This window comes from Neovison vison, chromosome 8 (genome assembly GCF_020171115.1).
Source record: "Neovison vison isolate M4711 chromosome 8, ASM_NN_V1, whole genome shotgun sequence".
Lineage (NCBI taxonomy): Eukaryota > Metazoa > Chordata > Mammalia > Carnivora > Mustelidae > Neogale > Neogale vison.
Genome location: NC_058098.1, coordinates 44,736,033 through 44,760,288, shown reverse-complemented (window position 1 = coordinate 44,760,288; position 24,256 = coordinate 44,736,033). Strand labels below are relative to the sequence as shown.

At 46.4% G+C, this 24,256-nt stretch overlaps 1 protein-coding gene across 9 annotated transcripts in view; it reads right to left on the bottom strand.

Moving 5' to 3' along the window:
- RIN2 (Ras and Rab interactor 2) overlaps nucleotides 1-24,256 on the bottom strand; it is a 231,250-nt gene that overhangs the window by 2,329 nt on the left and 204,665 nt on the right. For all 9 annotated transcript variants that reach the window (XM_044263536.1, XM_044263530.1, XM_044263531.1 and 6 more), the window contains 4 exons: nucleotides 22,605-23,753; nucleotides 8,693-8,998; nucleotides 6,649-6,780; nucleotides 2,218-2,381 (listed from right to left, as the gene is read on the bottom strand). In XM_044263536.1, the coding sequence (XP_044119471.1) occupies nucleotides 2,218-2,381; nucleotides 6,649-6,780; nucleotides 8,693-8,998; nucleotides 22,605-23,753 (1,751 nt within the window). The remainder of the gene's footprint in view (nucleotides 1-2,217; nucleotides 2,382-6,648; nucleotides 6,781-8,692; nucleotides 8,999-22,604; nucleotides 23,754-24,256) is intronic.

Here is a 24,256-nt window from a genome sequence, read left to right as displayed (position 1 = left end):
CTACTGCTTGACCATTCACCTCCCCAAGTGGCAGCTTCATGTGATTCAACCTCATCCAAGGCTCCAGGGGGAGGGCAATGTGGAAAACATCAGCCACAAGGCTCTGAGGGCAGGGCCTGGCTGCAGGGTGATGGAAGGGAATTCTTGCCGGCCGGGCTCTGTAGACAGTGCCAGGCACCTGCCATCGAGACACACGGTCACCCTGTGACTTCACACAGGCAAAGCCCAGCTGAGCTGTAAAGAACCCTATGCTCATCCCAGCCTTTCCGGGAGGGTTCTCATTTTCCACTTCGTCAGGACTGAGGTGAGCAGATAAAACCGAGAATGCCCAGACAGAAAATACATATGTTTCCCTTTTCTAAATCTGGCACCCCAGCTCAGGCGTGAAAGGAAATGGTGGTCTCGACCTGGAGTTCCACGTGGTTACTTTGAGGGTTTCCTGGGTGGAAGGAAGGAAAAGCCCTTGGGAAGGACAGCGAGCTCTGCACATGTAAGGGAGCTCTGACGATCTTGAATTTGAACACTAGAGTACACACGTGTTCCATTTTACCAAACCCCTCCTCTCCCATCCTACTACCCCCAACACCTGTCTCACACTCTTGGTATGCATTAACCCACTGACACCTGAAGAGAACTTGGTAAGGAAGCCCACACCATCCCTATTTGACCAGGGAAGAAACTGAGGCACAGAAGAGCTAAGTAACTTGCTTCAGGCCACACAGCTCGTGAGTGGGAAAGCCAGGGTTCTAGAATCCTCAACACTGTGGTGTGCTGTTTCTCCAATGTGTGGAGACCGTTGTGTGTGTCCATGATCCTGATGTAGGAGTTCCATGTGGAGTTTTGGTTCTGTGTTTTTGCTTTTACAGCCGAGCTGAGCACTGACGGACAATTCCTCTCTTGGGTTATATTCTAAGAAGGTGTGTATATCCCAGTGAAAAAGGCCAGTGGGGAGGAGCTCTGCAGAATCTGGGGATCTCTGTTAGAAGCTCCAGATGGAGTGAGGGGCTGGTAGCAGGCAGGGAGATGGAAACATGAGCTTTTCTCATCTCTTCTGTTCTTCTCCTCAGAGGCTGTGGGACCTCGGGAATCCTCCCGACACCCAGCTAATATCACAGTATCCCAAGAGCCTACAGATGCTAAATCATTTAACACCTGGATTGTTCTTCAACGATTCCTTCAAGGGGGGTAGGGGAAAGGAGGATAGTAGGTGTTCTTTTTAGATTTATGTGCTTGGGAATGTATTTCTGAGAATAGTGCATTCTTGGAGAAAGAATTACTGATCTTGCCTTTCCACAATGGGCTAACTTTGAACCTCTGAGTAGTTTCAGAGCACCGGGAAGACAAAAAGGCAAGGAAGGTGATTCTGGACATAGAAACTAATCTGTCTTGCTTAGAAATTCACCACGTGACACGCAGAAACAACACCTAGTCAGGTTTTATAATTCAGTTCGAAACTCTGAAAACACTACTCAAAGACTACTCAAACACTACTGCAGACTTATTCATAATGTCACCAACTACAAGCAAATTGAGAGTTGTGTTGGGCAAGAAGTCTACCGCCTTAATCTGCCTTTCCTCCCTGAGAAACTGGCGTTTTGGGAACCCTACCCTTCAGCTCATGGCCATGGAAAACTCTGATGGGAATTCAGGCAGGATCTGGCTTGGACGCTTACTCTGATGCTTACTCCGGCCCAACTGGCTGCCAGAACAGAGGCTGCCAGTGAGATTCTGGAGGCTTCCATCTTGAGGGGGCGGGGAGAGAAAAAGGAAGAATAGGGAAGACATCACCGCACCAATTCCTCCTCTCAAGGAGACCAGGTCAACTGCAATGCCAAACACTGCTACGCCCACGCGGCTGATCTGATAAAATGAAATACCCACTGCCTGTGCCAAGGGCTTCCTTCTTTTTGACTTCCTGTCTGCTCAGGTGCTCCGCATCCAGGAGGAACATTCTGGGAGAAATCTTAACTTAATCTGACTTTGTTTTCTTAGGGGCAGCAAAACTTGGGCCAAACCCACATTTTTTTTTTTTTTTTAAAATTCAAAGAAAACAGAGAAGTGAAAGAACAAGGTCAGAGGGTGGTTTAAAATATCCCTTTTCCACCGGATGATCTGACAAAGGGGGGACCTCAGGCGCCAGGAGCTGTGTGAACCGGTGTTGCCTCCCCAGAGGGCAGGTGACCTTGGGAACCCGAGCTGCCACTGCCAGCCACATACCTGAAAGTCGTCTACTGAGGGGATGGTCCGGTTGGTGGTTCTCCGTTTGTGCCACTGCCTCAGGGTGTCCCTGGTCTCGGAGCTGAGCAGTCGAGCGGCTTGTTCTTCTTGGAAATTCTTTATCAGGGAAAGTGCCCCATAGGCGCTTGTCAAGTAATAACCTCCTGGAAAGGGCAGAAAGAATAAGCTGTCCACGGATTTATACTCTGGTGGTAACAGGTGGGGACAACAGGATCAGAGGTCATGCTTCTTATTGTCTCCATAGGCATTTCCTTGTGGGACCAGAAGCTCGTGTCCAAGAGCACATGCCCTTCTGACCTTCCTCTGTTCGTTCATCCATCCATCCATCCATTCATTCATCCATCCATTCTGTGGCTATACTACACCCCCACGCCCCCCCAGCCTGTGCCAGTGCTAGGGGGTGCAGTCAGGTCAGGCTGACAGCGCCCTGTTTTCACTGCAGGAATTTCCATTCTGACGGGTGAGACATACAAAATCTCTAGATTATTTCAGTGCAGTTGTGGAAGTGCTTTGTCAGGAAAGGTCAGGGCACTGAGGCCTGACAGAGGCGGGGAGACACAGGAGGATAATGGGGGTCAAGCACTCTGGGCCTAGAATCATTTACTTCTTGAGCAGGAGTCCACACATCTCTTGACAATATTTGCTTCCAGGTTTTTCTTTTAGGAATTAACATTTTCTAAATTTTAAATAAACTATACACTTTGAGAGAACTGCACAGGATACAACTGTGTTTGCAATAACAAAATGGGTTCTTCAAACTCCTTCCTTCCTGATTCCCTTTTTCGCCCTTACTTGGGGACTAACGTAACACGACATTTAGAAAAAACGAATTCACAAGTGAAGGCAAGTGGGTGCACTTACGAACGATTTCTTGTTTAGTGAGTGTTAAAAGACTCGCAACAGGGTGAGATGCATGTACGTGGGTTTATAGCTTGGCCCTGAACTGTAATTAGACAGCTTTGGTGAACTTTTAAGCTCCATGCTGGCAGACCACTAGGGGGCGCCCTGAATATTTATTAAAAAGCCCCTAATTGGGCTCAGCATATTTAAACTTGAGAGACACCTTGGTCAAAATATCTGTTGAATTTCTGTTGTGAGCCCGAGCCAGAAATACAGCAAGGGGCAGGTTTGTAAGAAACAGAATCTGAGCCCCTGCTTTACAGAAGTTTATGAATTTATTCAAGATAACAAGTATGGCGGGTTTATTCATGCAGGATTCCCAGTTAGTTGTGGTTAAATGAGCTTTGTTCTTGGCCAAAGTGTTCAGCTGCTAATGCAAGACTCTGAAGAACTCTCTCTCTTGTCAACAAGTGACAATGTGTGAGGTGGCAACAGGTCTACATCCCAGAAATGAGCACGATTCCCTCCCCCCCACCCCCCCCGCCCCCGCAAACGGCATGGGACATGTAACTTAGAAAGGAACACACCTTTGTGATTTTTAGATCGCTGAAGGGGCGATATGGGGGGTTATGTTTTCCCGTATCATCACCTAGCCCACTCTAGGCAACACTGGTCCCATGCACACACAAGAGGGTACTTGTTTCAAGTTCCCTGAACAGCTTAATGATCCTGCCACCAGGGTGCAAGTTTCTCCAAGCTCATCCAGAGTTCTGAGTAGCTGACTTTTACTAAACATTTGCCCCGTAAGCAAATCAGCACACGGCTTAGTGTGAAACTCGGTGGTACAGAATTTAAATGCTACACGGAGTCCGAGCAATCGTCAGGGACATAAGTGTTCATGTGAGGCTGTACAGAGGTGTCAGTTTCAGAGCTGGGACCTGGGGAACCGATACGGTCAAGTTTGGGAGGGAGGGTGTTCCCTCTGGATGTCAAATTTTAGACTCCATAGCTCGGATCTGTCCAGGGCACCACAGAGAAAACTCAAAATTCTTGAAGCCAAGGATGACCACACTCTGAAACATGTGGATGCAATTAGAGGAAGGGTTACATTTCAGCAAAACTGTAACCCTCCCTCTAGAGCTGTGCACTTAAGAGGGATTCTGTGACGCCTTTTCCGTAAACGAAACTACCTGCTTAAACAGCAGAAAAGAGATGTGGGCTGCAGCCCCAAAAACCGAAGAAGGCCTTGGGCAGGCCGCAGAGGGCTGGGTTGGTAATGCATGTCTTCCTCCCGGTCTGCATAGCTTCATGTCCCTGACGTGCAGGCCTGGTCTGTAACCACTGCCAGCCTGACTGGGCTGGCCTGTTTTCCCAAGGAAAGGAGCCAAGAAGCCCGAGAGACAGTTAAGCAGAGGCAGGCTCTCGTTTAAGTGCAGGCTCACTGGCTGCTCCAAACATTCATGAACCTCTGGGCCCTTGTCCTTCTCTCCTACGTGATTCCTGGAGGTAAGGACAGCCACCTGTCCATCTGTCCCCAGCTTGGTGCCCAGGGCAGGGCATCGCTCTGCGGAAATGCTGGGAAGGGTGGCAGGAAGTGGCTGTCTCAGTCCTCGGGCCACAAGATGTAAGCTTGTGTGTGTCCTAAGTATACGCTGTCAGCAACAGAATGGTGATTTTCTAAGTGGAACTGACATGCCCTTTCCCCAAAGTCCCAAGAGTTTGACAAACTCATCTGTAGAATTAAGCATGATTACAGCTCCAAACAACTAAAACTGAAACACCACCCAGAAGCCTATGAAATTATAATAATAATGCAGCAGAAGAAAGCAAAGCAGGGCATGGAGACGAAGGTATGCTTCTGTTGGTTCTTGGACAAAACTACATGCTTTCTCATCTCCTGTTAAGTCCCAGGGCAGGTGAGGAAAGCTCCAGGCAGGATCTTGGGGGATCATCATGGAATGTCTGGTTCCAGGATGATGAATATTAGAGGGGGAGGGGTAAATGGGGGAGAGGCTAACGGGATCAAAAGTTCATTCTTGTCTCTCTGGGGTGGGGGAACAGGATGAAAAGATACTCATCACTAATCCTGAGTCAGCACTGTCCCTCAAGGGCTGGGAAGGGTATACCTCATACCCTGGGGGCTCCAGGGAGGACAGACCCTCTGAAGAAAAGGCTAAGCACTGAGGACTTAGGGGGTTAAGGGACACATTCTGGGGGTGGTGATGCACTTCGGTTTCCCTCTGGGGAAAATCCCAGTATGATACATTCCCTGCAGAATCCAATCAGTACATGGACCTTTTACTTAAGGCCAGACTAAAACTCAGTGGAGAAAAGAAAGAACAAAAACGAAAACAGTTCTACGCAACAATTTACCACTCAGGGGCCATCTGGGCTCATGAAAATGGATTAATGGAATTCACAATGCAAAGACCCTGATTCGTTCTTTAAAAAGACAAGCTCCCACAAGAGCCTCAGTTATTTCTGCTTTTCAAGGCTGTGCACCACAAGGACAAATATCCCAATTATTTCCAGGATGAAATACCTAACCGATATGCAAGAAGGAATTTCTGCTAAGACATGCTGGGGTCAGGCAGCTACAAGAAGGAGACCTAACTGACAAGGTGAGTTGAAAGCAAACTGCCCAGATTTTATCCCACTGCATTTGTATTTTAACAGCAGTAAAATTATTTAAATAGAAAACAATTATTAATTAATTAACCAAGAAACAATTATTTAAATAGAAAAGAAAATCAATGTTGTCTTCATGCTGAGAACAGCATTTTTTAAACAGATGAAAACAAAAGACCAGCCTTCATCCATTTCACTGATAGAACAGCAGGATATTATACCTTCCTTCTTCCTTAAGGAAACCATTTTTTTTTAAATGGCATTTTTTTTCCTTTTGAATATTTTTTAAATTGCAATTAACCAATCTCAGGGAAGTATATTTATCACCAGATCCTATTTTTGTGGTTTTCTGACTTTTCCATATTTTCTACAGTGAATATGGATTACTTTTATAATTAGAAAAAAGTCAGCACATTCTTTTAAACAGAAATTAAAACAATAGTTAACCCTTACAATGTCAAAAAAGCACCCACATGACTATTGAATGGGCAGGGGTTTTTTTTTGTTTGTTTATTTTGTTTTTAAAGATTTTATTTATTAGACAATGAGAGACACAGCAAGAGGGGGAACACGAGTAGGGGGAGTGGGAGAGGGAAAAGCAGGCTTCCCGCCAAGCAGGGAGCTGGATGTGGGGCTTGATCCCAGGACCCCGGGATCATGACCTGAGCCAAAGGCAGACACCTAATGACTGAGCCACCCAGGTGCCCCTAGGCATGAGGTTTTATGTTGGGTGGATGAAAATCTATTATTTATTTGGGGCAAAACAGAGGTGGTGGGGTGCACAGAACTGTGAAGGTACCAAATGTCACTGAACAATTCACTTTAAAGTAGTTAATCTGCTGCTATGTGAATCTCACTTCAAGGAAAAAAACAAACAAAAAATGAAAACAAAACCAAAAAAAGGGCATCCCAGTTCCTCCCATGTCATCAAGCAATTGTTACCTTCTCCGTGTAACAGCGACGGGTCCAAGAGCTCCATCATGTACTCGATTTCCGTGTCCAGTTCCAACATGTCACATTGAGCTATGACGTAGGTCAGGACTGGTAAAAAATCGTCAGCTCCGTACATCCTCCCTGGGATGGGAAGAAAGGGGAAGATGGGAATATTTTTACCAACACTTCTTTCTTTCATATCCTACGCATACTGCTTTTATTAGATAGCTAGGAGTCATCTGGGGGAAATGTGTTATTCATAAACAGAGGTGGGTGTTTCTGGAATCCTATGCAGCCTGTGACCCTCCTCGCCGCTCATGCCAGAGACCAGCTTTAACATTACAATTTCAGAATGAACCGTCTGTGACTCAATGAACACATGAAAGATTTTCTCCACGCTTTCATGATATGCATCAAGTTATGCAACAGAACAGAGTCCTTGCAAATAGCTTAACTTTCAGCAAGGAGTATTATAAAACATTTACTAAGTATCTACTTATTATGTTAATCCTTTGTGAATTCTACCGTGTTCCTTACTGCCTTCTGTGGAAATTAATCATCAACATAATGACAGGACCAAACTCTGAGAAGGGGGTAAAATTTTGCTGTCTGTTCAATGTGAGCACACAGTTAATTTACTGAAATGTGCAAATTCAGCATATGTCAAATAGATACATATGATTAATACATGGAAAAAAAATTTTTTTAGTCCTTATTGCTACTGTTCATTATATAAGTGAGTCTCAACTCTGGTGACTGGGCCTCCCCGCCCCCTCCCTCCCTCCCCGCTTCCCGGCGCCCCCCTCCCCCAATGTGGCATTGTCTGGAGACATTTTTCTTTGTCATGATGAGAGGGTAGGATGCAAATGACATCCGGAACACTGATAAACTCCAAACAGGAAGCAGCCCCCACAATAAGGAATTATCCATTTTAAATGTCATTAATGCTAAGGTTGAGAAGCTGTGCATCAGAAGAACATAATCCTGGGCAGACACCATTTTAGGACTTACATGAGGGCTTTTCTGAACTACAGAAAATATACTTCCTGTACGTGAAATATGGTTGCGCATTTCAGAGGTGATGTTCACCCGCTATCAGGACCGGCTCAAGAGCTCACATTTTCATGTCTTTGCTCAACAATGTCCAAAGTGCGCACACATTCCCATCTACGCAAGCAGTGGTTAATACAGTGTTTTGTATTTAGAACAATGTATTTAATACAGTGTTTTAATACTGTGTTTAATACAGCCTGTGTTTTGTTTCTGTTGCTTCTCCATGGAACAATTTTACTTACAGGAAAAGATGATCACAGGCTCACTGAAGCCCTGGTACTATGTGAGACCCAATCACTAGCCACGAGTCAAGGTGACTCCTGGGTCTGGGTCTATTAGAAGCAGAACTGAGGACACCCAAGGACTTACTTTCAAACCATGTAATTCTTTTGTGAATTCAATTATACTGCTTTAGCAAATAAGGGAGAACCAATGAAATGGTTGTACTGAAGCGTATTATTCTTGAAAGCTCCATGTTTGACCCATGCCAGACGTAGATCACTGACCCAAACCCTCAATGGCCAAAATGTGGTAATGATAATTGCTAATACTCCCATCGTGCTTGGAGCGATGCCTGCATTGACTAATCTAATCCCCGCCTTATGAAGGACAGAGTCAGATTCAGTGTCCCGTACAGAAACTTCCCTTTAGAAGTAGACTAAGGTAGCTAACGCCCCACAGTTAATGAACTCCTTCCCAGAGCGAGGATTTGACTTCACTCTCCAGAGACTGAAGCTGCATCTACTTCCCTGAACTAAATCTTTAATAAATTGGTATCATACAAGAGTCTTGTTGCCTCAACCACTTGCTTTTCTTGGTATTACCCATCTGTTGCAAGTGGCCGACTTGCCAGACACCAGCGTGACACTTGTATTTTTTGCAAGCTGCTTGGTGAAATGAAGAGACTGAAACAAAGAGAAACTGGGAATCAGAGAGCCTGATGTATGGCTGGTAACGTCCCTGGCCCTGGCGGGAAATGCAAGAAGCCCGGACAACTCACCTGAGTTGTTCTCCATGACAGTGTAAATCAGCTTGCAGACCCTCAGCAGCAGCATGACCTTCTTCTCCGGCGAATACATCTTCTGCATGGTCATGAACTTGACTTTGATTTTCTCCACGTCCACAATATCAGGAGTTGGCGCAAAGACCCCCAGCTCCTGGGGGTTCCTCTGCCGCACGAGCTGCAGGTTTTCCTTGAGTTGCTTCCATGAGCCATCGGCCATGTGGAAGTCCCTCAGCATGGCCTCCACGTGCCCCTTGAGGGGCTTTAAGATGCACTTGTGCATGGCTTTCTCCAGCACCACATCTGCCAAAGAAAGTGCAGCAACTGTGACCATTATCTGAAGCAAGAAGAAACGCAAGGTCTGCTTTCCCAGAAAGGCCTTCTGCAACTCTGCGCTGGCTACAGGGCGGACAGGTGACCACGTCACACCTGCCGAGCCAACAAAACTTAGCAGTGCCACCACTCCTCACGCTCTAGTATGTTTTCTAGAAAGCTGCAGAATGTGAATCTTCCCTAATAAATTCTTACAGCTTTTTAATTTGTTTGTTTGTTTGCAGACAGTCAATACAATGAAATAGATTTGTTTTAACTATTTTTATGGCCCATCCCCCATGTGCCCAGGTGAATATTCTAGAAGACATTCTTTTGATCCAGTCCTTCCACTGATCATCTGGTGGACAGGTAAGTAAATATGTTATTTTACAAGGAAAGACTGGCTAAGAGAGGAGATTCAAGACTTCTTCAAATATTGCCAGAGAAAATAAGTTCACCTAAATACACATGTTATTTTGGATTGAATTCTGGACCCCAAATTCTTTACTTCGTTTGCTATAAAGAACATTAGTGGGACAGTGGATAAGATTTGAATAAAGTCTGCAGATTAGGTCCTAGTGTAAACACTGTATTTGTGGTTAATTTTCCTATATTTGTAACAAGAGGTCTCTGTTTTTGGAAAATACAGGATTTAGGGGTAAAGGATCACAACACCTGCAACTAGCTCTGATATGGCTCAGAAAAAAGACGGTGTATGTGTGCGCGTGTGTGTGCGTGTGCACACTTGTGTGTGTAAGCAAAGAGAAAGCGGAAGGATGAAACACGACAAATGGCTAACATTCAGGGAATCATGATAAAGGGCAGACATGATTGCAACTTTTCTGTATGTCTGAAGTGATTTCAAAATAAAAGTTCTAAAAATTTTGAAATGTGTTTCTGGCCAGAGTTTGGAAATACCTTTAGGTGTGGATGGCATTATTTTTCCCTCTTTCTTTGAATGGTTGCCCAATGAAGTAGCTTTCTTGGTTGACCGTAAAGTGACCATAAGTCTGGAAATCCAGACTGAAGATGACTTATGTAATCATTAGCTCTCCGCTTTCTCAACATCAGCTTTCTAATCTCAGATGTTTGCCCGTTCTCATCAAAGCTACCTGGGTAGCCAGACCTTATCTATGAGACTTGAACGTGATTCCATTTTGGAAACTCATGGATCTACTTCCATATAAAACTGGAAATTGTTGAGTTCTCTCTCTGGCCTTGGGAATTCCTGACATTGGATCAGATCACAATGCATCCAAATTACCACCTATAATTAGGAAGTCAGAAACAAAGAGAAATCTAAGCCAGATGCCCAAACACCAAACAGTTTTCCCATAACTGAGAGATAAAACTCTTGCCAAAGTTGAAGATGACCCCACAATGACCTGCTTCTCCCGCCCATTTTTTTTCCTTTGCCTCTATATCTGGGAGATAGATATATCTTTGCTTAAATTAAGACCTTATATAGCTATAGAAGTCAAGGTTGAAGCAAAAGAGATTATATAAAGTAAGAAGAAAAACAGAACAACATTTTCACTTGGCATCTGGCATTGAAACAAACTACCTGGTCTATGTTGGTTCTGTTGTGTTAATAAGCCTGTGTGACTTTACAGCATCTTTGACTTTATCCTAAATGACCATTACATTGAAAAGTCAACAATAGCGATTGACACTGAGCATCCAGTTGGGCTAGGCTCTATGTGCTTTACTTTATTAGCTCCTCTAATTCTTATAACAACTCTCTTATTTTTGAAAAATATTAATATTATTTTACAAATGAGGAGGCAGAGGTTTGGAGGTGTCTATTGGCTTGCTTGAAGCTGCACAATTATTCTCAACAATCACCTTGCTTTCCAAAGTAAATGATCTCTTAATTTAGTTCAAAGTGCTTTATAAACATTCGTCGGTTTATTCCTCTCTATCTAAAGGTCACACAAGTCCCATTCATGGTTATAAGCGACTACCACCCCATTAGAATGAGGTCACCACGGGGAGCAAAAGTCATGCCAATCATTAATTAGGACTGTACATGAACATGGAGAGTGGCGTGATTCGTAATCACCCCAAACCAGAAGCTATCCAAAGGCCCATCCCAATGGAATGGAGACAAGGATATATTTGTAGAATGGAATTCAGAAAATGGAATTCAGACTATGGAAGATTCATTCCATGAAGAGTGCCCTGCTACTCCAGATGCAATGGGATGAATCTCATAGATACAATGTGTGTGAAAAAAGCCAGACACATGGGGTGCCTGGGTGGCTCAGTGGGTTAAAGCCTCTGCCTCTGGCTCAGGTCATGATCTCAGGGTCCTGGAATCGAGCCCCACATTGGGCTCTCTGCTCAGCAGGGAGCCTGATTCCCCACGCCCCCTGCCTGCCTCTCTGCCTACTGTGATCTCTGTCTGTCAAATGAATAAAAAAAATCTGTTTCTAAAAAAAGCCAGACATAAAAGAGTATCTCCTTTAGCATTTTATTTATATAAAATTCAAAAGCAGGCACAATTGAATCTACAGTGACAGAAGTCAGAATGGCAGTGACCCCCAGGAATACATGAGGCTGTGGGAGGACCCTTCTGGGGAGATGGAGATGTTCTATGTCTGGATCTGGGCGGGGCTACCTGTGCGTGCGCGGATGTGAAAATCTGTCAAGCTGAGCAGTTAAGATCTGCACATCTTATGAATGTAAGTTACAATAATTCTGCATAAATCAAACCAACAGAAAACAACTGCAGGCCAGCTTGAGATTTCCACCTTGAACCCCAAGAGCAACTTTTAACCTCAGGGTGAGACTGGTCATCTCTGAGCCAGAGTGTTGACACGAATCATCTACACAAGGTTCTGTGCTGTTCCTGGGGGACAATGGCACAAAGCCCATTACCAGTGAGCAAGGGACCCTCATACAATCCTCACCACCAGGGAAGGGACACCGGTCTCTGTGCCACAGACTCCCACCCTCAGGAATGGTGCTATGGAAATCTTTTGTTAGGATGGTTAAAATCTGAGATCCATTGCCAAGTGCCCATTCTCTTAAAATCCAAAATTGGAAACAAACAAACAAACAAAAAAACAATGTTCGATTTTTTTTTAAAAAAGTATACTTTTTAAAGATCACAATTTAGAAATAGGACTGGTCTCTTTGCATTCTTTTCCAGGACTTTACTCCTAAACCCTGCCCTCTTAAAGTCCTTAATAAGCATAAAGAATAGGAAAAAAATAAAGTCCAAATAACAGAGATTTGGAGCCCACCTGGTTCTCTCCAATAGGAAAAACAGATTCTGCTCACAAAGCAAGAGGGAAAAATGATTTGGAGAAACAAAAGGAACAGAAAATCTTTCAGAATATGGACTAGCCCAGGAAAAAAAAAGAAAGAAAGAAAGAAAGAGAGAAAAGGAAGAAAGGAAGAAAGAACGAACGGATTGGTCACATTTCTTATAAATTACTACTACCTGTTGTTTTCTACTATCTTTGGTTACTTAAAGTCCAAGAAAAAAATCTTTTAAACTGTAAGAATAATTATACTATTCTAGACACCTTATATACACCAACTCTTCAAATACTCAAACAAACCCCATGGAGGGAGGACTGTTATGTTTTTCATTTTCTAGATGAGGAATTAGACCCAAGGAGATCAGTGCCACACAACCAACAAGAAGGCAAGCCAGGATTCAAACTCAAGAAACCTGATCATGTCAATTCCATTTATCTGCAAACAAATATGCAAAGGACTTGAAAATATTAGAGAACTGTATGAACTACAATGTTTTGAATTTTTGAAACCAATTGTTAGCGGAATGACCCAAATTGGAAGTCAACTTTCTGAAAATATTTAGATAGATCCTATCAATCATTCCCCAGGCTCATATGCAAGGGGGAAATGGTTAAGAGCATGGCAGAGACTTAGATGCTCCTTGGCTTAATGAGCCTCGGTGCAGTAACAATTAGGAAGTGTTCGATGTGTTGGCCTCTGGTGTCTTCCAGGAATGAAACAGAGAGCTCCGTCTCTGTTGCTTCACTCTGACCGACAGCACAGATACCAGAGAAGGTCAGAGCTTGGAAAGGGAAGCATCACAAGACCGGCTCAGGCATCAGCTTAAGCACTTTCTGCTTATCCGCTGCTGCCTAGGGGGAAGTGAGAGCCTGGGAGGTGAAGGTGAAATCCAGAGAAGGCGCGTGCTTTACAAAGAACACTAGGCTCAGGCAGGCAGCCCGGCAGCCAGCCTGACTCTACCTCTCTATGTGGCTTTGGCCAAGTCGCTTCACCGCTCTGCCATTGTCTCCAACTTCGGAACTGCCATCTCATGGCCCAAGGAAGGCGAGACGGAACTGGCACCCTGAATACTGGCCCAAACAAAACAAAATCACCACTGACATTCTCCGGGAGGCTCTCACAGTACCCAGAATCTAAGCAACCTAACGTCCAGAATGTGCAGGCTGCAACCTGGAGTTAGCTGACAAAGATAAAAGATGAGGTCACATGGCCTCTTGGTTTATTTGAGTTCTGGCATTCTGGTTAATTACTTCTTTGTAATAGGAAAGTGACAGAAATTGAAGCTAAATTTTAATGGTGAAGTTCTACCTGTGTAATTTATAATGTCCTGGGCTTCCTCTGAGCAGTTCTGATTCCAAGGGAGCTCTACATATGGAGCCCCCTTGGATGTTAACCCTCATATTTATGTTAACCCTCATTTCAGCGGTGGGAAGTGGGCACTAGGGCATCTCACTGCGCAGGTGCCTGTGCAGCGTAAAAGTCAAGTCTCTCCCAGCGTGGTGGAGACACGCTGCAAGCCTGTCCCGGCTGCCAACAAGTCAGCCGGCATGACAGGCCTGCCCCTGGACCAGAACAACAACACGAGCTGGGCATTTTCTTTATGTGCTAATCTATCTTCCTTTGACTGCTTCATTGGACTAAGGATTAGAACTGACACGGACTGTGTGCCCGTGTGTGGCCGGCACTGTTTTGCACTTTACTCAGATTCAGGATTTAAACCACCCTTCGACTGAAACCAGTATATAATTCTATTTGTTTGAGCTTGGGTTCTCCCAGAGGCAAACCTTGAGACAGGGACGTGAGGGTGAGTAGTTCACTTGGGAGGTGAGCCCGGGAAGCACCCGCGGCAGATGAGGGGAGTGGGGTGGGAGAGAAGGCTGCCAACGCGGTGTGCTCTGTTAAGCCGGTTATTATTGGGGGCGGCTGGAGCTCGACCAGCTCAACCTTGTGGGATGTTTGAGACACAATGCAGGGCATGCCTCAAGGGTGGTCCCATCAGAGGGGAGGCAGCTGGGGTATTTATACACCTGCTCCCTTCAGGCTCTGGGAGGGTGGAGAGGGCATTCACCTCCTAGCCTTTCCATCTGCCCTGGACAAGAGCTCTGGGGGCATGTGAACATGTCAGGCAAGATGTCTTAGGCGCCGGAAGCTGGGAATCAAACAGGTAAGTGAGCGTCAGTGGGGCAGGCACAATGCTGTCTAGTTCATATAACATAGGAAGAAATGGAGGCACAGAGATGTTAAGACACATGGCCAAGCACACACAGCTCATCAGCAGCAGAGCTGCTGCTCAAACTCAACAGTGCCACCTGAGCATGGACTCTGAACCACCACACACTTCTGCCTTTCAGCTGAGAAATTTATCCCTCCTGTCCTAGCAGAGCTGGGATAGAACAACCAGATGGCCACAACAGAACTCTGCTAATAATCCTTGTATCAACTACTAAACAGCGGACCACTTGGTGTTCAAGTGGCTCTCGGGTTACATGTGAAGTCCACATGAGCCATTTCCTACTTTGCGACCTGGAGGGAAGAAGGTGACCTTTCCAGGCCTCAGCTTCCTCCTCTATAAAATGGGATTACTCACGGCTTTCCAGTGGGACTGTCGGCCCTGGTGAGATCCCACAGGGTGAGCACTTCCTATCCACCTGTCCCCTAGGCAATGAGCAAGGATCGCAGGTCCCCTCTGTTCCTGTGGAATGCGGGGTGTGTACCTTGGGATAAGGACTCCAGGTTTAATCATTCAGGCCTCTTTGGTTCTGTCGTCCTCTGTGTTAACTGTGGTTTACTTGGTTTGAAATGGGAACTGAAAGTGCTTCAATAAATTAACTGAAAAGTCACTTGGCTTTCTGGCCATCTTGCTCCCTTGTGCCCTCTTAGTCTTCCTCAGCCCCTCCCACCCACAGTTACAAAGGCAGCAGAGCTGCAGTCTGGCCCTCTGGGTTTTCTTGCCTGGAACTTGCCAGTGTTTCCTCACAGCCTCATTCTGTCCCCTGTCAGACTCCCAGATGAGCTGAGTGCCTTGGACAGCAATAATGTCTTTCCACCTGACAGGTGGACAGCTCCCAACCCCATTTGGGACAAGAGATGAAGGGTGGATTCAGTTCATTGCTGACAGTTTTTGGTCTACTAATTGCAAAGGACAGGGTCACACGGCTGTCCCTGCTCTGTGTTTGTGTCTCCCACGCCCCTGGCCTCCTGGCTTGTCACACTGGCCTGCAGGTATTCGTGGCCAGTATCCAATTCAATTGGTTGGTACCTCGGCTACAGAGATGGCTAAAGAGTTCAACTCTTACTCTGCCAGGAGTGATTTTTCTAAAATGCTTCCCACCACCCTAAAGACAGCTTCTGGAGGTGCACCCCTGCTTTGCCCTCCCTCCTTTGCTCCATATCCTCGTGAAGAAGCAACCCATGTTCTCACTGAAGGCAAAAGCACTGTGGCCCCTCTGTGCCTGTGCACCTCTTCACATGCTGTTCCCTATGGCTGGTGGGTTCCTTGCTTTTCCCAACATGGATTCCCATACAGCCTTGTCTGCCCACCTCCTCTCCACTCCCTGGGTCCCTGGTGTTCTGTGTGACCACTGCGTTGGCACAGAGCAAACTAGACCTCTCTCTTTGACGCCAGACCTCAGGGGGCTCAGGAGAGCCTGTGGCAGTCCCTGGCCAGAGGCCCACAGGTAGCATGGGCTCCAAACGTGACTTCTGAGTTGAACTGAAAATGCTTCCTTTGGGTGGCTACATGAAAATTATGTTTCTTCTCCTTACCCGTGCAGAACACAGGAAGCGTGACTCCGTCAATGACGTGGGGCAGTCACCCCCATTCCTGCAGCGCCCTGTCACCCCACAGGGATGTCCTGTAACCTGGGTTGCTTTACGTTTTGCAAGCAAAGCCTGCTTCAGCCCATAAGTAATAGCAGGCGCTTTATCAAATGATAAGGGAAGATCGCACCAAAATAAAGATGGGGAGCATCGGGTAGGGTGGTGATTCACTCATAGTTTTGTTCATTTTGGTGGGCTTTGAGGAAAGGCATTATGGAAAGTATAGGTATATTCACATCATAGTTTATGCATGGAATCGTCACACTGATTTCAGGGCCTTCTAGTAAAAGGCCAGTAAAAACCAAAGCAGTGGAGGGGGCATTTGGGTGGCTCAGTTGGTTAAGCATCGAACTCTTGGTCTGGACTCAGGTCATGATGTCAGGGTCCTGGGTTCGAGCCCCATGACTGTGCATAGCGGGGAGTGTGCTAGAGAGTCTCTCTCCATTTCCATCTCCTTCTACCCCTGCTCTCTCTCTCTCTCTCTCAAATAAATAAATAAATAAATACTAAAAACAAAACAAAGCAGGGAAGAAGAGCCCAATCTTCCTTACAGAAAAATTCTAGGGAGCCTGCAGGGCTCAGTCAGTTAAGCGCTTGCTTTCTGCTCAGGTCATGATCCTGGGGTTCTGGATCGAGTCCCACATCAGGCTCCCTGCTCAGCCAGGAGCCTGTTTCTCCCTCTGCCTGCCACTCCCCCTGCACGAGTGCGCACGTGCTCTCTCTCTGACAAATAAATAAATAAATAAATAATCTAAAAAAAAAAAGGAAGAAAGAAAAATTCCAAATAATTTATGTAGCTCCTCTGGCCTCGGGGAGGCGGAGCTAAATTCTAGCTGCATCCCTGGGTTCTGGGCGGTGCTTCCTGGCCTACTTCCCCGAGTGTGGAAAGGGTGGAGAGAAGAGGTGGCATTTTACCCAGCAGAACTTGATGAGTCAATGCTAAGTCCTGTGGAGAGCAGGCTGCCTCTGGTATGGTGACTTCGCCACTGCCGTCTTCCCCCCTCCTCATCAAAGGGCCCACAAGGGCAGTGTAGCTGCTCCGGGTGATGTGAAAAGCCCGCTACAGGATTTGGTTCAGTCTCATTTGCACCCGGGTTGACCTTGCTAAGCTTTTGTTTTGTCATCTCTAAAAATGAGGATAAGGGGACCCCCCCCAAGGCATTAAGGGGACTTAAGGGGCTTCTATGCATAAAATTGCTCCGTAAACAATCAAGAACCACACACCAGAGAGGGATTATGGAGGCTTTCACTTGCTTCTATTAAAAACACAGTATGCATTTAACACATACTCTTGAATTTTACAGAGGGGTGGGCTATGACTCTGGTTTCTTAAAAGAAGCCCTTGAGCTTGGCCAGTAAGTGACGGTCTCCAAAGGGGACATTGTCCCTGAGAGGTAAGGTGGGGGGTGTTCCTGCCCTGGCCTGTAGACAGACTGGGGGAGCGAGGCAAGCCTGGAGGTGGGTCCCGGGATGGTGAGGGCTCCGTCTATAGATAAGACAGCAACTGGGGCCATTCTGTTGGCGGAAGTAAAGTAGCAGTGGACGTGTCCGACTCTTAAAGATGCTGATGCCTCCATTTCAATCAACACATCCTTTCAAATGTCCCCTTGCTTGCACTCTCAATCACTGTCAGATTCCTCTTTTGCCTGATGATGTTTCCTGCCTAACAGGTGCTGATGACTCTCTTGAGATGGAAGATTCTCGGGATGTAGTCAGAAAACACTCTAGCACAAACCTTATTTTGTGATGCCATCCCAGTTCCCACCTTGTTAGCAAGGGCTCTCTTTCTCTGAATTCCTGAGCTACCCATTTCCTTGCACAGTGTATCATGGAGTCGGGGACTCCTAACAGAGATCCTTAACTCCAGAGTTATGACCCTTCTTTTAGTTGCTATGATTAACCCAATTTTTGATGTCCCAAGGCAAAAACTATACAACAAATTGATGCCCCATGGGAAAAAAAAAGAGGTGCTTCCAGCTGGTGTCCTCTCTTTAATTTTCAAAACTAACATAAGCATTCTTTTTATATCTTGCAAGAGGTCATTTTTTCTCCTTTCTCTCTACCCTTTGTCAGCTGTACAAGGACATTCCGTCCTTGCAGGTGTTATGATCACATGGTCTAGATTAGAAGTCAGACTCAAGGTTCTAATCTCATCTTGGCACCAATATGCTGCTCTGGTCAAATCTCTCAGAATGACCCTTAATCTAAAAAAGAGAAGATAATTACTCAAGGGCTTGAATGAAACTGTGAAATACAAATTAGAAAACAATTCACACTGGATACTGAAGCTTGAGGAAACAAAGCGGTAGTAATTGTTTAACTACTAGGGAGTCACTTCAAACCCCCTTTCCTATTCGTGCTATGCTCTCTGGTGTCTAACCACTTCTCAGTATTGTTTGCTATTAAAAAAACAAAAATCACATATTTACAAATTGAGTTTAGAGATAAGTTTTCTTTAAATAATTAAAATGTTCTTCAGAGAAAATATAAGTTTTATACATAGCAACTAAATAAAGCAGAACACTATTGTATTGATTTTTTTGCTACTGAGTTTTAGGACTACAAATACTTGTGCTCCCCCCTCCCCCATGGTTGTTGATAGTCCATGGTGGGCAGTTCAAACAAAACAGAAAATTTGAGATGAGTAAAATTTTTGGAGTTGGAGAAATTTTGTTTTTCTTGAAACAAACCGTGAAAACAGGGATTTCCCAAGATTAACGTCAGATGAGAAATGAAAATTCTTTTGCTTGAATAAAAAAACAAAAAAAAAAAACAAACAAAAAAACTGACCACAAAAATGCAACACGTTCTGCAGAGTGGAAGTTTCACGATCAGAAATTTTGAACTGATATCTCCCATCGGCTGAAAAAGACCAGAGCAAGACTGGTATGATGGGCAAGCTCACCAAAGAGGAACACACATGATAGAAAAATGAGAAATGTCGCAACCTGTCTCTATTTTACAGGGTAGGACAGGCCAGTCCTGAGTATACCTCGCTGCAGATGAAGTTACCAATCCCAGGACTTTCTCACAGGACCTGAAATTGTGTATGGTTTTTGTAAAAGCATCTGTTTGTCCTTTCTTGTACCACTTTGTAGGGTACGGGGGAATGAGGGTGAGCAGAGAGCTCTCCAGAAGGGAAGCAACATGTGGGGGCTTGACTCATGTGGGAACTCACCATGTCTTACCCCATTGGCTTCATTCCCAGCCAGGAGAGTGAAGCTGATGTCAATCCACTGACATTGATTCAAGACCCTCGAAATGGCAGGGCTTCCTGGTGACGGTGTGGTAAAGGGCAGTCTAAACAGAATGAAAATTCTCCATACTAGGACACAACCGTTTAGAGTGGCCATTTTCTTCATTTTTGAGGTTGATTACTTATCATTTTACACTCACCTAGAAAGTACTGGCCGGAAGGGCTGTGACAAGATATATGGAGTGGCAATGAGTGAGAGCTGCTTGGTGTTTCATGGGCTTTTCTCTAGACAATGGAAGAACCACTCTCTGAAGAAGACAGATTAGCACCACCTCTGGATCCTAACTGGAGACATGCATGCACTCCTCCAGTCATTTTTCACATACGAATGACAGCTCTAATTCTACGTGGGTTAAGCCAGTGAAATGCCTCCTCTACCTCCCTTGATTTCAGGACAGACATTCTGTAAATGCAGGCTTTATATGTAAATTCCCACCTTCCAAAGTTGTGGGAATGGAGGATAGGACTAGACTGGCATTCTTGAACAGACTAAGGAGCATTAGCAGATACCTGTTCAGAACCAGCTTGAGGGTTGGTATTCTGGAGATGGCATTCAAAGTGAATCCATTCAGAGTGAATCCATTAAAAGTGAATTACTTCCTTCTGGGAAGTGAGATACGGTAGGAATATGCAAACAATTGAGAAAAGATCTTGATAGAATCCAAGCTCCCCTACTTATCAGCACTGAAACCCTCTACAAGTCACTTCTTATATCTTGGCCTCCATTCTTGAATTTGCAAAAGATGAATAATATCTATGTAAATGTACCAACCTTGAGTTGGTTCATGAGGCTCAAAGCAGTGACTGTATCTACCAGTCTAGAGTAAACTAGTGAGCACTTTGCTCACGAGGATGTCCAAGACTATCAGATTAAGTCCCATTTTGTGTCAGAGTCCTAACCAAGTGACTTACACACTGAAGGGGGTTGGTTTTCTGATCATCTTTCCTCTCCAGCTGGGCAAGTGTTGAGTTTCTCAGGTTAACCTCTGTTCTGGTTCACCTTCCTCTTAATTTCAAAAGCCCAACCCATTCATTGTACTTTCAACACAGAACGATGCTTTCATGGGGGAAGCAACATGCCACGAGGTACTTGCTTTCATGCAAAGGTTTCAAAAACCAAAACAAACAAGCCAATCAAAAAGTGAGGCAATGCTTAGTTGGCCACACCCACACCTCCTTACAGAACTGTAGTTTGAGCTGCCTCTTCCAAATGCTGCACCTGCTGGTTACTAGCTAGTGTAGCCTGGGGACAAAGGGCTCCACCTGGCAAAGCCCTGTGTCCCCCACCCCACTGGGGATGCCCATGCCTGCTTCACAGGGGTGAGGCCAGGCCCTGTTGACATCACTTGGCCAGAACCCTGGCTCATAGGAGAGGCTACAAAGATGTCAAATCCCTTCTTGTCATGACCTTAGATTTTAAATTAAAAGCTGCCTCCTCCCAGAGCAGCAAAGTGTATGCCTGTTTTTGGAGAAAATGAGCCCTTGCGCTCTGAGAGCGGGTACCATATCTGAACTTCCCTTCAAAAGAAGCTGGCAGAAGGGCCTCCCAGGGAACAGCACTCTGGTGGGTGCTTACCAGAGTCTCTGTAGGGAAGGAAAGGAAGGCCCATGTTTCCTCGGGAACCTTGTCCCTGTAGGCTGGTTGGCGCTGTGGCCCACATAGCTTGGTGCTGACATCAGTGCCTGCTTGGCTCCCCCCACGGGACTCCCCAAGAGCAAGCTTCTTCCCTCCGTTCAGCGTGCCTGTGACTATGGCATGGGAGCTGGTCTCCCCTGAGGAGCAGGCTCCCGGTGGGACAGGGGACAGGATGGCCTGGGTGGCTATTCTGCCTTCCCCAAGAAACCTTTTCCAGTTTGAAGCACACCACGAGGGCACATTCCTTCTAGCTTCTCTCCTCAGCAACACCCGACTCTAACCCCGCCCCACCAACCAGGCTCAAACCATGAGAAAACAAACAAGGCTTTGATTCCTTTGTGAGAAAATCAAAGAGCTGCTAAAACTTACTTAAAGGAGAAAGAGACAGAGACAGAGAGAAAGAGAGAGAGAGAAAGAGAATGAGACAGAGAGAGAGAGGGAGGGAGAGAGGGAGAGGGAGAGAGAGAGAGAGACTACTCTCTACCACATACTGTTTACTACTTTCAACAAAGAGACCCAACCAGAAAGAAGAAATCTGGGTTTAGCTTTATGAACTGCCGGAAAATATCTGGTAGCTCTTTCAGCTGTGGCTGCCCAGTGAATGAGGTTTCTGAAATTAGCCTTTTAGAGTCAATCTTCTGAAATTAAAAAAAAAAAAAAAAAAGAGAGAGTGAGAGAGAGAAAAGTCCTTGCAACACTCTTGCCCTGGAAAAAAAAGACGCCTTGCCAAATTCAAATTTTCCTTGGCCAAAGTAACTATTAACAATCATCCCTTCGATGAGGTTATAAAGAAAATATTTCCCCTTGACTTTGGAGAAAACACCTTTCATGTGACCTCCAAATATGTTACTTATTCGAAAAGCACACAAAATAAACTTGCCTTTTCCTTTTTTTTTTTTTTTTTTTTTGCTTACTCCAAAACCGTGTTGCTTAAGGAATTCTGCAGCATCAAAAGCCAGCAGGGCGGTCCCCCTTTCTGCAAAAGGGTGACAGGGTGGTGGTCCCAGGGGGCTTCTGGAATTGGGGCTGTCCTGGTTACTGAGCTGTCACTTGTCACACAGGTGTGGTCACTATGGAAACTCATCCAGTGGCACAGCCGTGACGGCTGCACCCTTGCGAACACACGCCATCCCTCAGGGAAACAGTGAAAACAGTCCTTTCCAAAGAAAGCAGAGGGAAACACCCTCCCAGAAGACAGCACAAATCCCTTTCTACTCAGGCGCTGCCTGCAGGGACACACTTCCATGTTGTGTGACACACACATGTTGTGTGACACACAACATGCCACGGCCATGCCCTACACACAGCCCGAAATCAGGTGGGTCACTGAACCCTCAGAAGGCACACTCTACCCCCTGAAGAGAACCATTCAGGGGTTCCCATCCGCAGCTTCCCAAAACAGTTGCAAGCCCGAGACTCAGCTCTACGGTGAGGCTGCTTTAAGAGGTTAGGGTGCCATTCCAGTGGGCAGAGAGCATGGAGCCTGTTGTTGTTTTGAACCCCAGAGAAAACTTCAGCCGAGAGCCCTGCCACGGGGATGCACTGTTCTAAGAGGTTACCGGACAATTTCTGTTTAAAAAGGGGGGGAAAAAAAAAAAGGCCAAGTGGGGACTTACCGATTTGGTCTTCGGGGATCAGCGACTCAATGGGGGGGTCCAGCTCTGAGCTCTGAGCCAAATAGTTCTTCACCTGGGTCATGAACTGCCGGATGGTCTGCAGCATGTCGGTGCTGGACACGTGGCACTCCTTATTCTCCTGCAGAAAACTCACGTAGTCCTGCACCAGGCAGCCAAAATAGGTGCACTTGTCCCGGGACAGCTCCGCGATCCTCCGGACCATGCGCTTCTCGGGCGTCATGAAGGAGCTGAACACGCCGCTCATCTTGCGCAGCTGGGACTTGACGAGCTTGGGCAGCACGAAGGAGCTGTTCCTCTTCTTTTTGGACTTGATGGGGGGGGCCATGGTCTCCTGGTCACTCTCTTCTTCGCAGTCCTCCAGGCTGCTGTTGGTGTCCGCCTCATAGCCGAACAGGGGCATGCTGCGGTCGAACTCCAGCGAGTCGGAGGAGGAAGTGGAAATGCTCATGTCGCTCAGCCTCTGTCTGCCTCCATGCCACGGGGGCCGTGATTCAGGGCCGGCGGCCCTTGTGCAATCCCCCGGGGCCTCCGCAGGCGGGGCCCCACCTGGCCTGCCAGCTGTGCGGGGCTGCGGCTCCTCCGGCTCCTCCGGCTCCCGTTCCCGGCCGGGACGAGGCCGGCCACCGGTCAAGGTCTTTGCGCTGCCTTCCGCCTCTAGAAAAGAAGCCTGCTTCTTCAGCCGGGGCGGAGGGATGGGGGTTGGTTTCGTTCCAAGCAGAGCTACGTTCCCATGTTTGTTATGGTTGACTGTTTCTGGCATGCTCGCCTGGGCTTCGGTCCTGGACAGCTGAGGGCTTGTGTGGAGACTATTAATAGCGGGTGGCGGGGGCCTGGGTGGGGGGGACCGAGGCCTCTCGGTGCCATTCGCGTTGGGAGTCCTGGTGCAGGGCCGTTTCAGGCCTCCACTGAGGTCCTGGCTGTGCACTTTCAAGAAAAGAGGATTAATAAAACACAGGGCTCCGTTGGTCTGGCTGCACTCCAGCTCCGAAGGCGTCCTGGTTTTTATAGAATGCACTCCATTTATAAGGCAGAGCTGACGAGAGGCAGGACAAACACCGTCTGAAGAGAGAGGCCTATGGGGAGGTGGAGGGTTTGGGGGTTTGTTGTCAGCTGGAGAGCTCCAAAAATCTGAAAGTCATTATCAGTGAACACAAGAATGTAAATACAGTACTCTTGGGCCATTCCTTCACAAATTAAAAAAAAACACACTTGCATGACAACACACGTCTTTGAAGGGGGAGGCGCCACACTTGGGTGTTTTGTTTTTCTTTTTTCTTTCTTTCTTTTTTTTTTTCTTTTTTGCTTTAACAGCATTCCCTTACTGGAAAGGGTAGAAGTGGTGCCAGGCCCAGCTGTGGGCTCCTAGGAAGGCTCCAGGGGCTATTTACCTTCAAAGCCCTTGAGAAACAGCTTGGCCAACATACAAAGCCAGCCCAGCCTTTACACAGGTGAGGAAAGGACTGGAATTGTTACAGGATAAGGCTGGAGAAGGCCATGGAGCTCCCCGACTTGCTTTACAAAAACTGAGCTTACTCAAAGAGCAAGCCACCCTTTCCAAGCCGCTTCTCCTGGAGGTGCCCTCCGGAGGACCTGGCAGTTCCCCTTTAATGGGCCGGACCAGCAGATGGGCC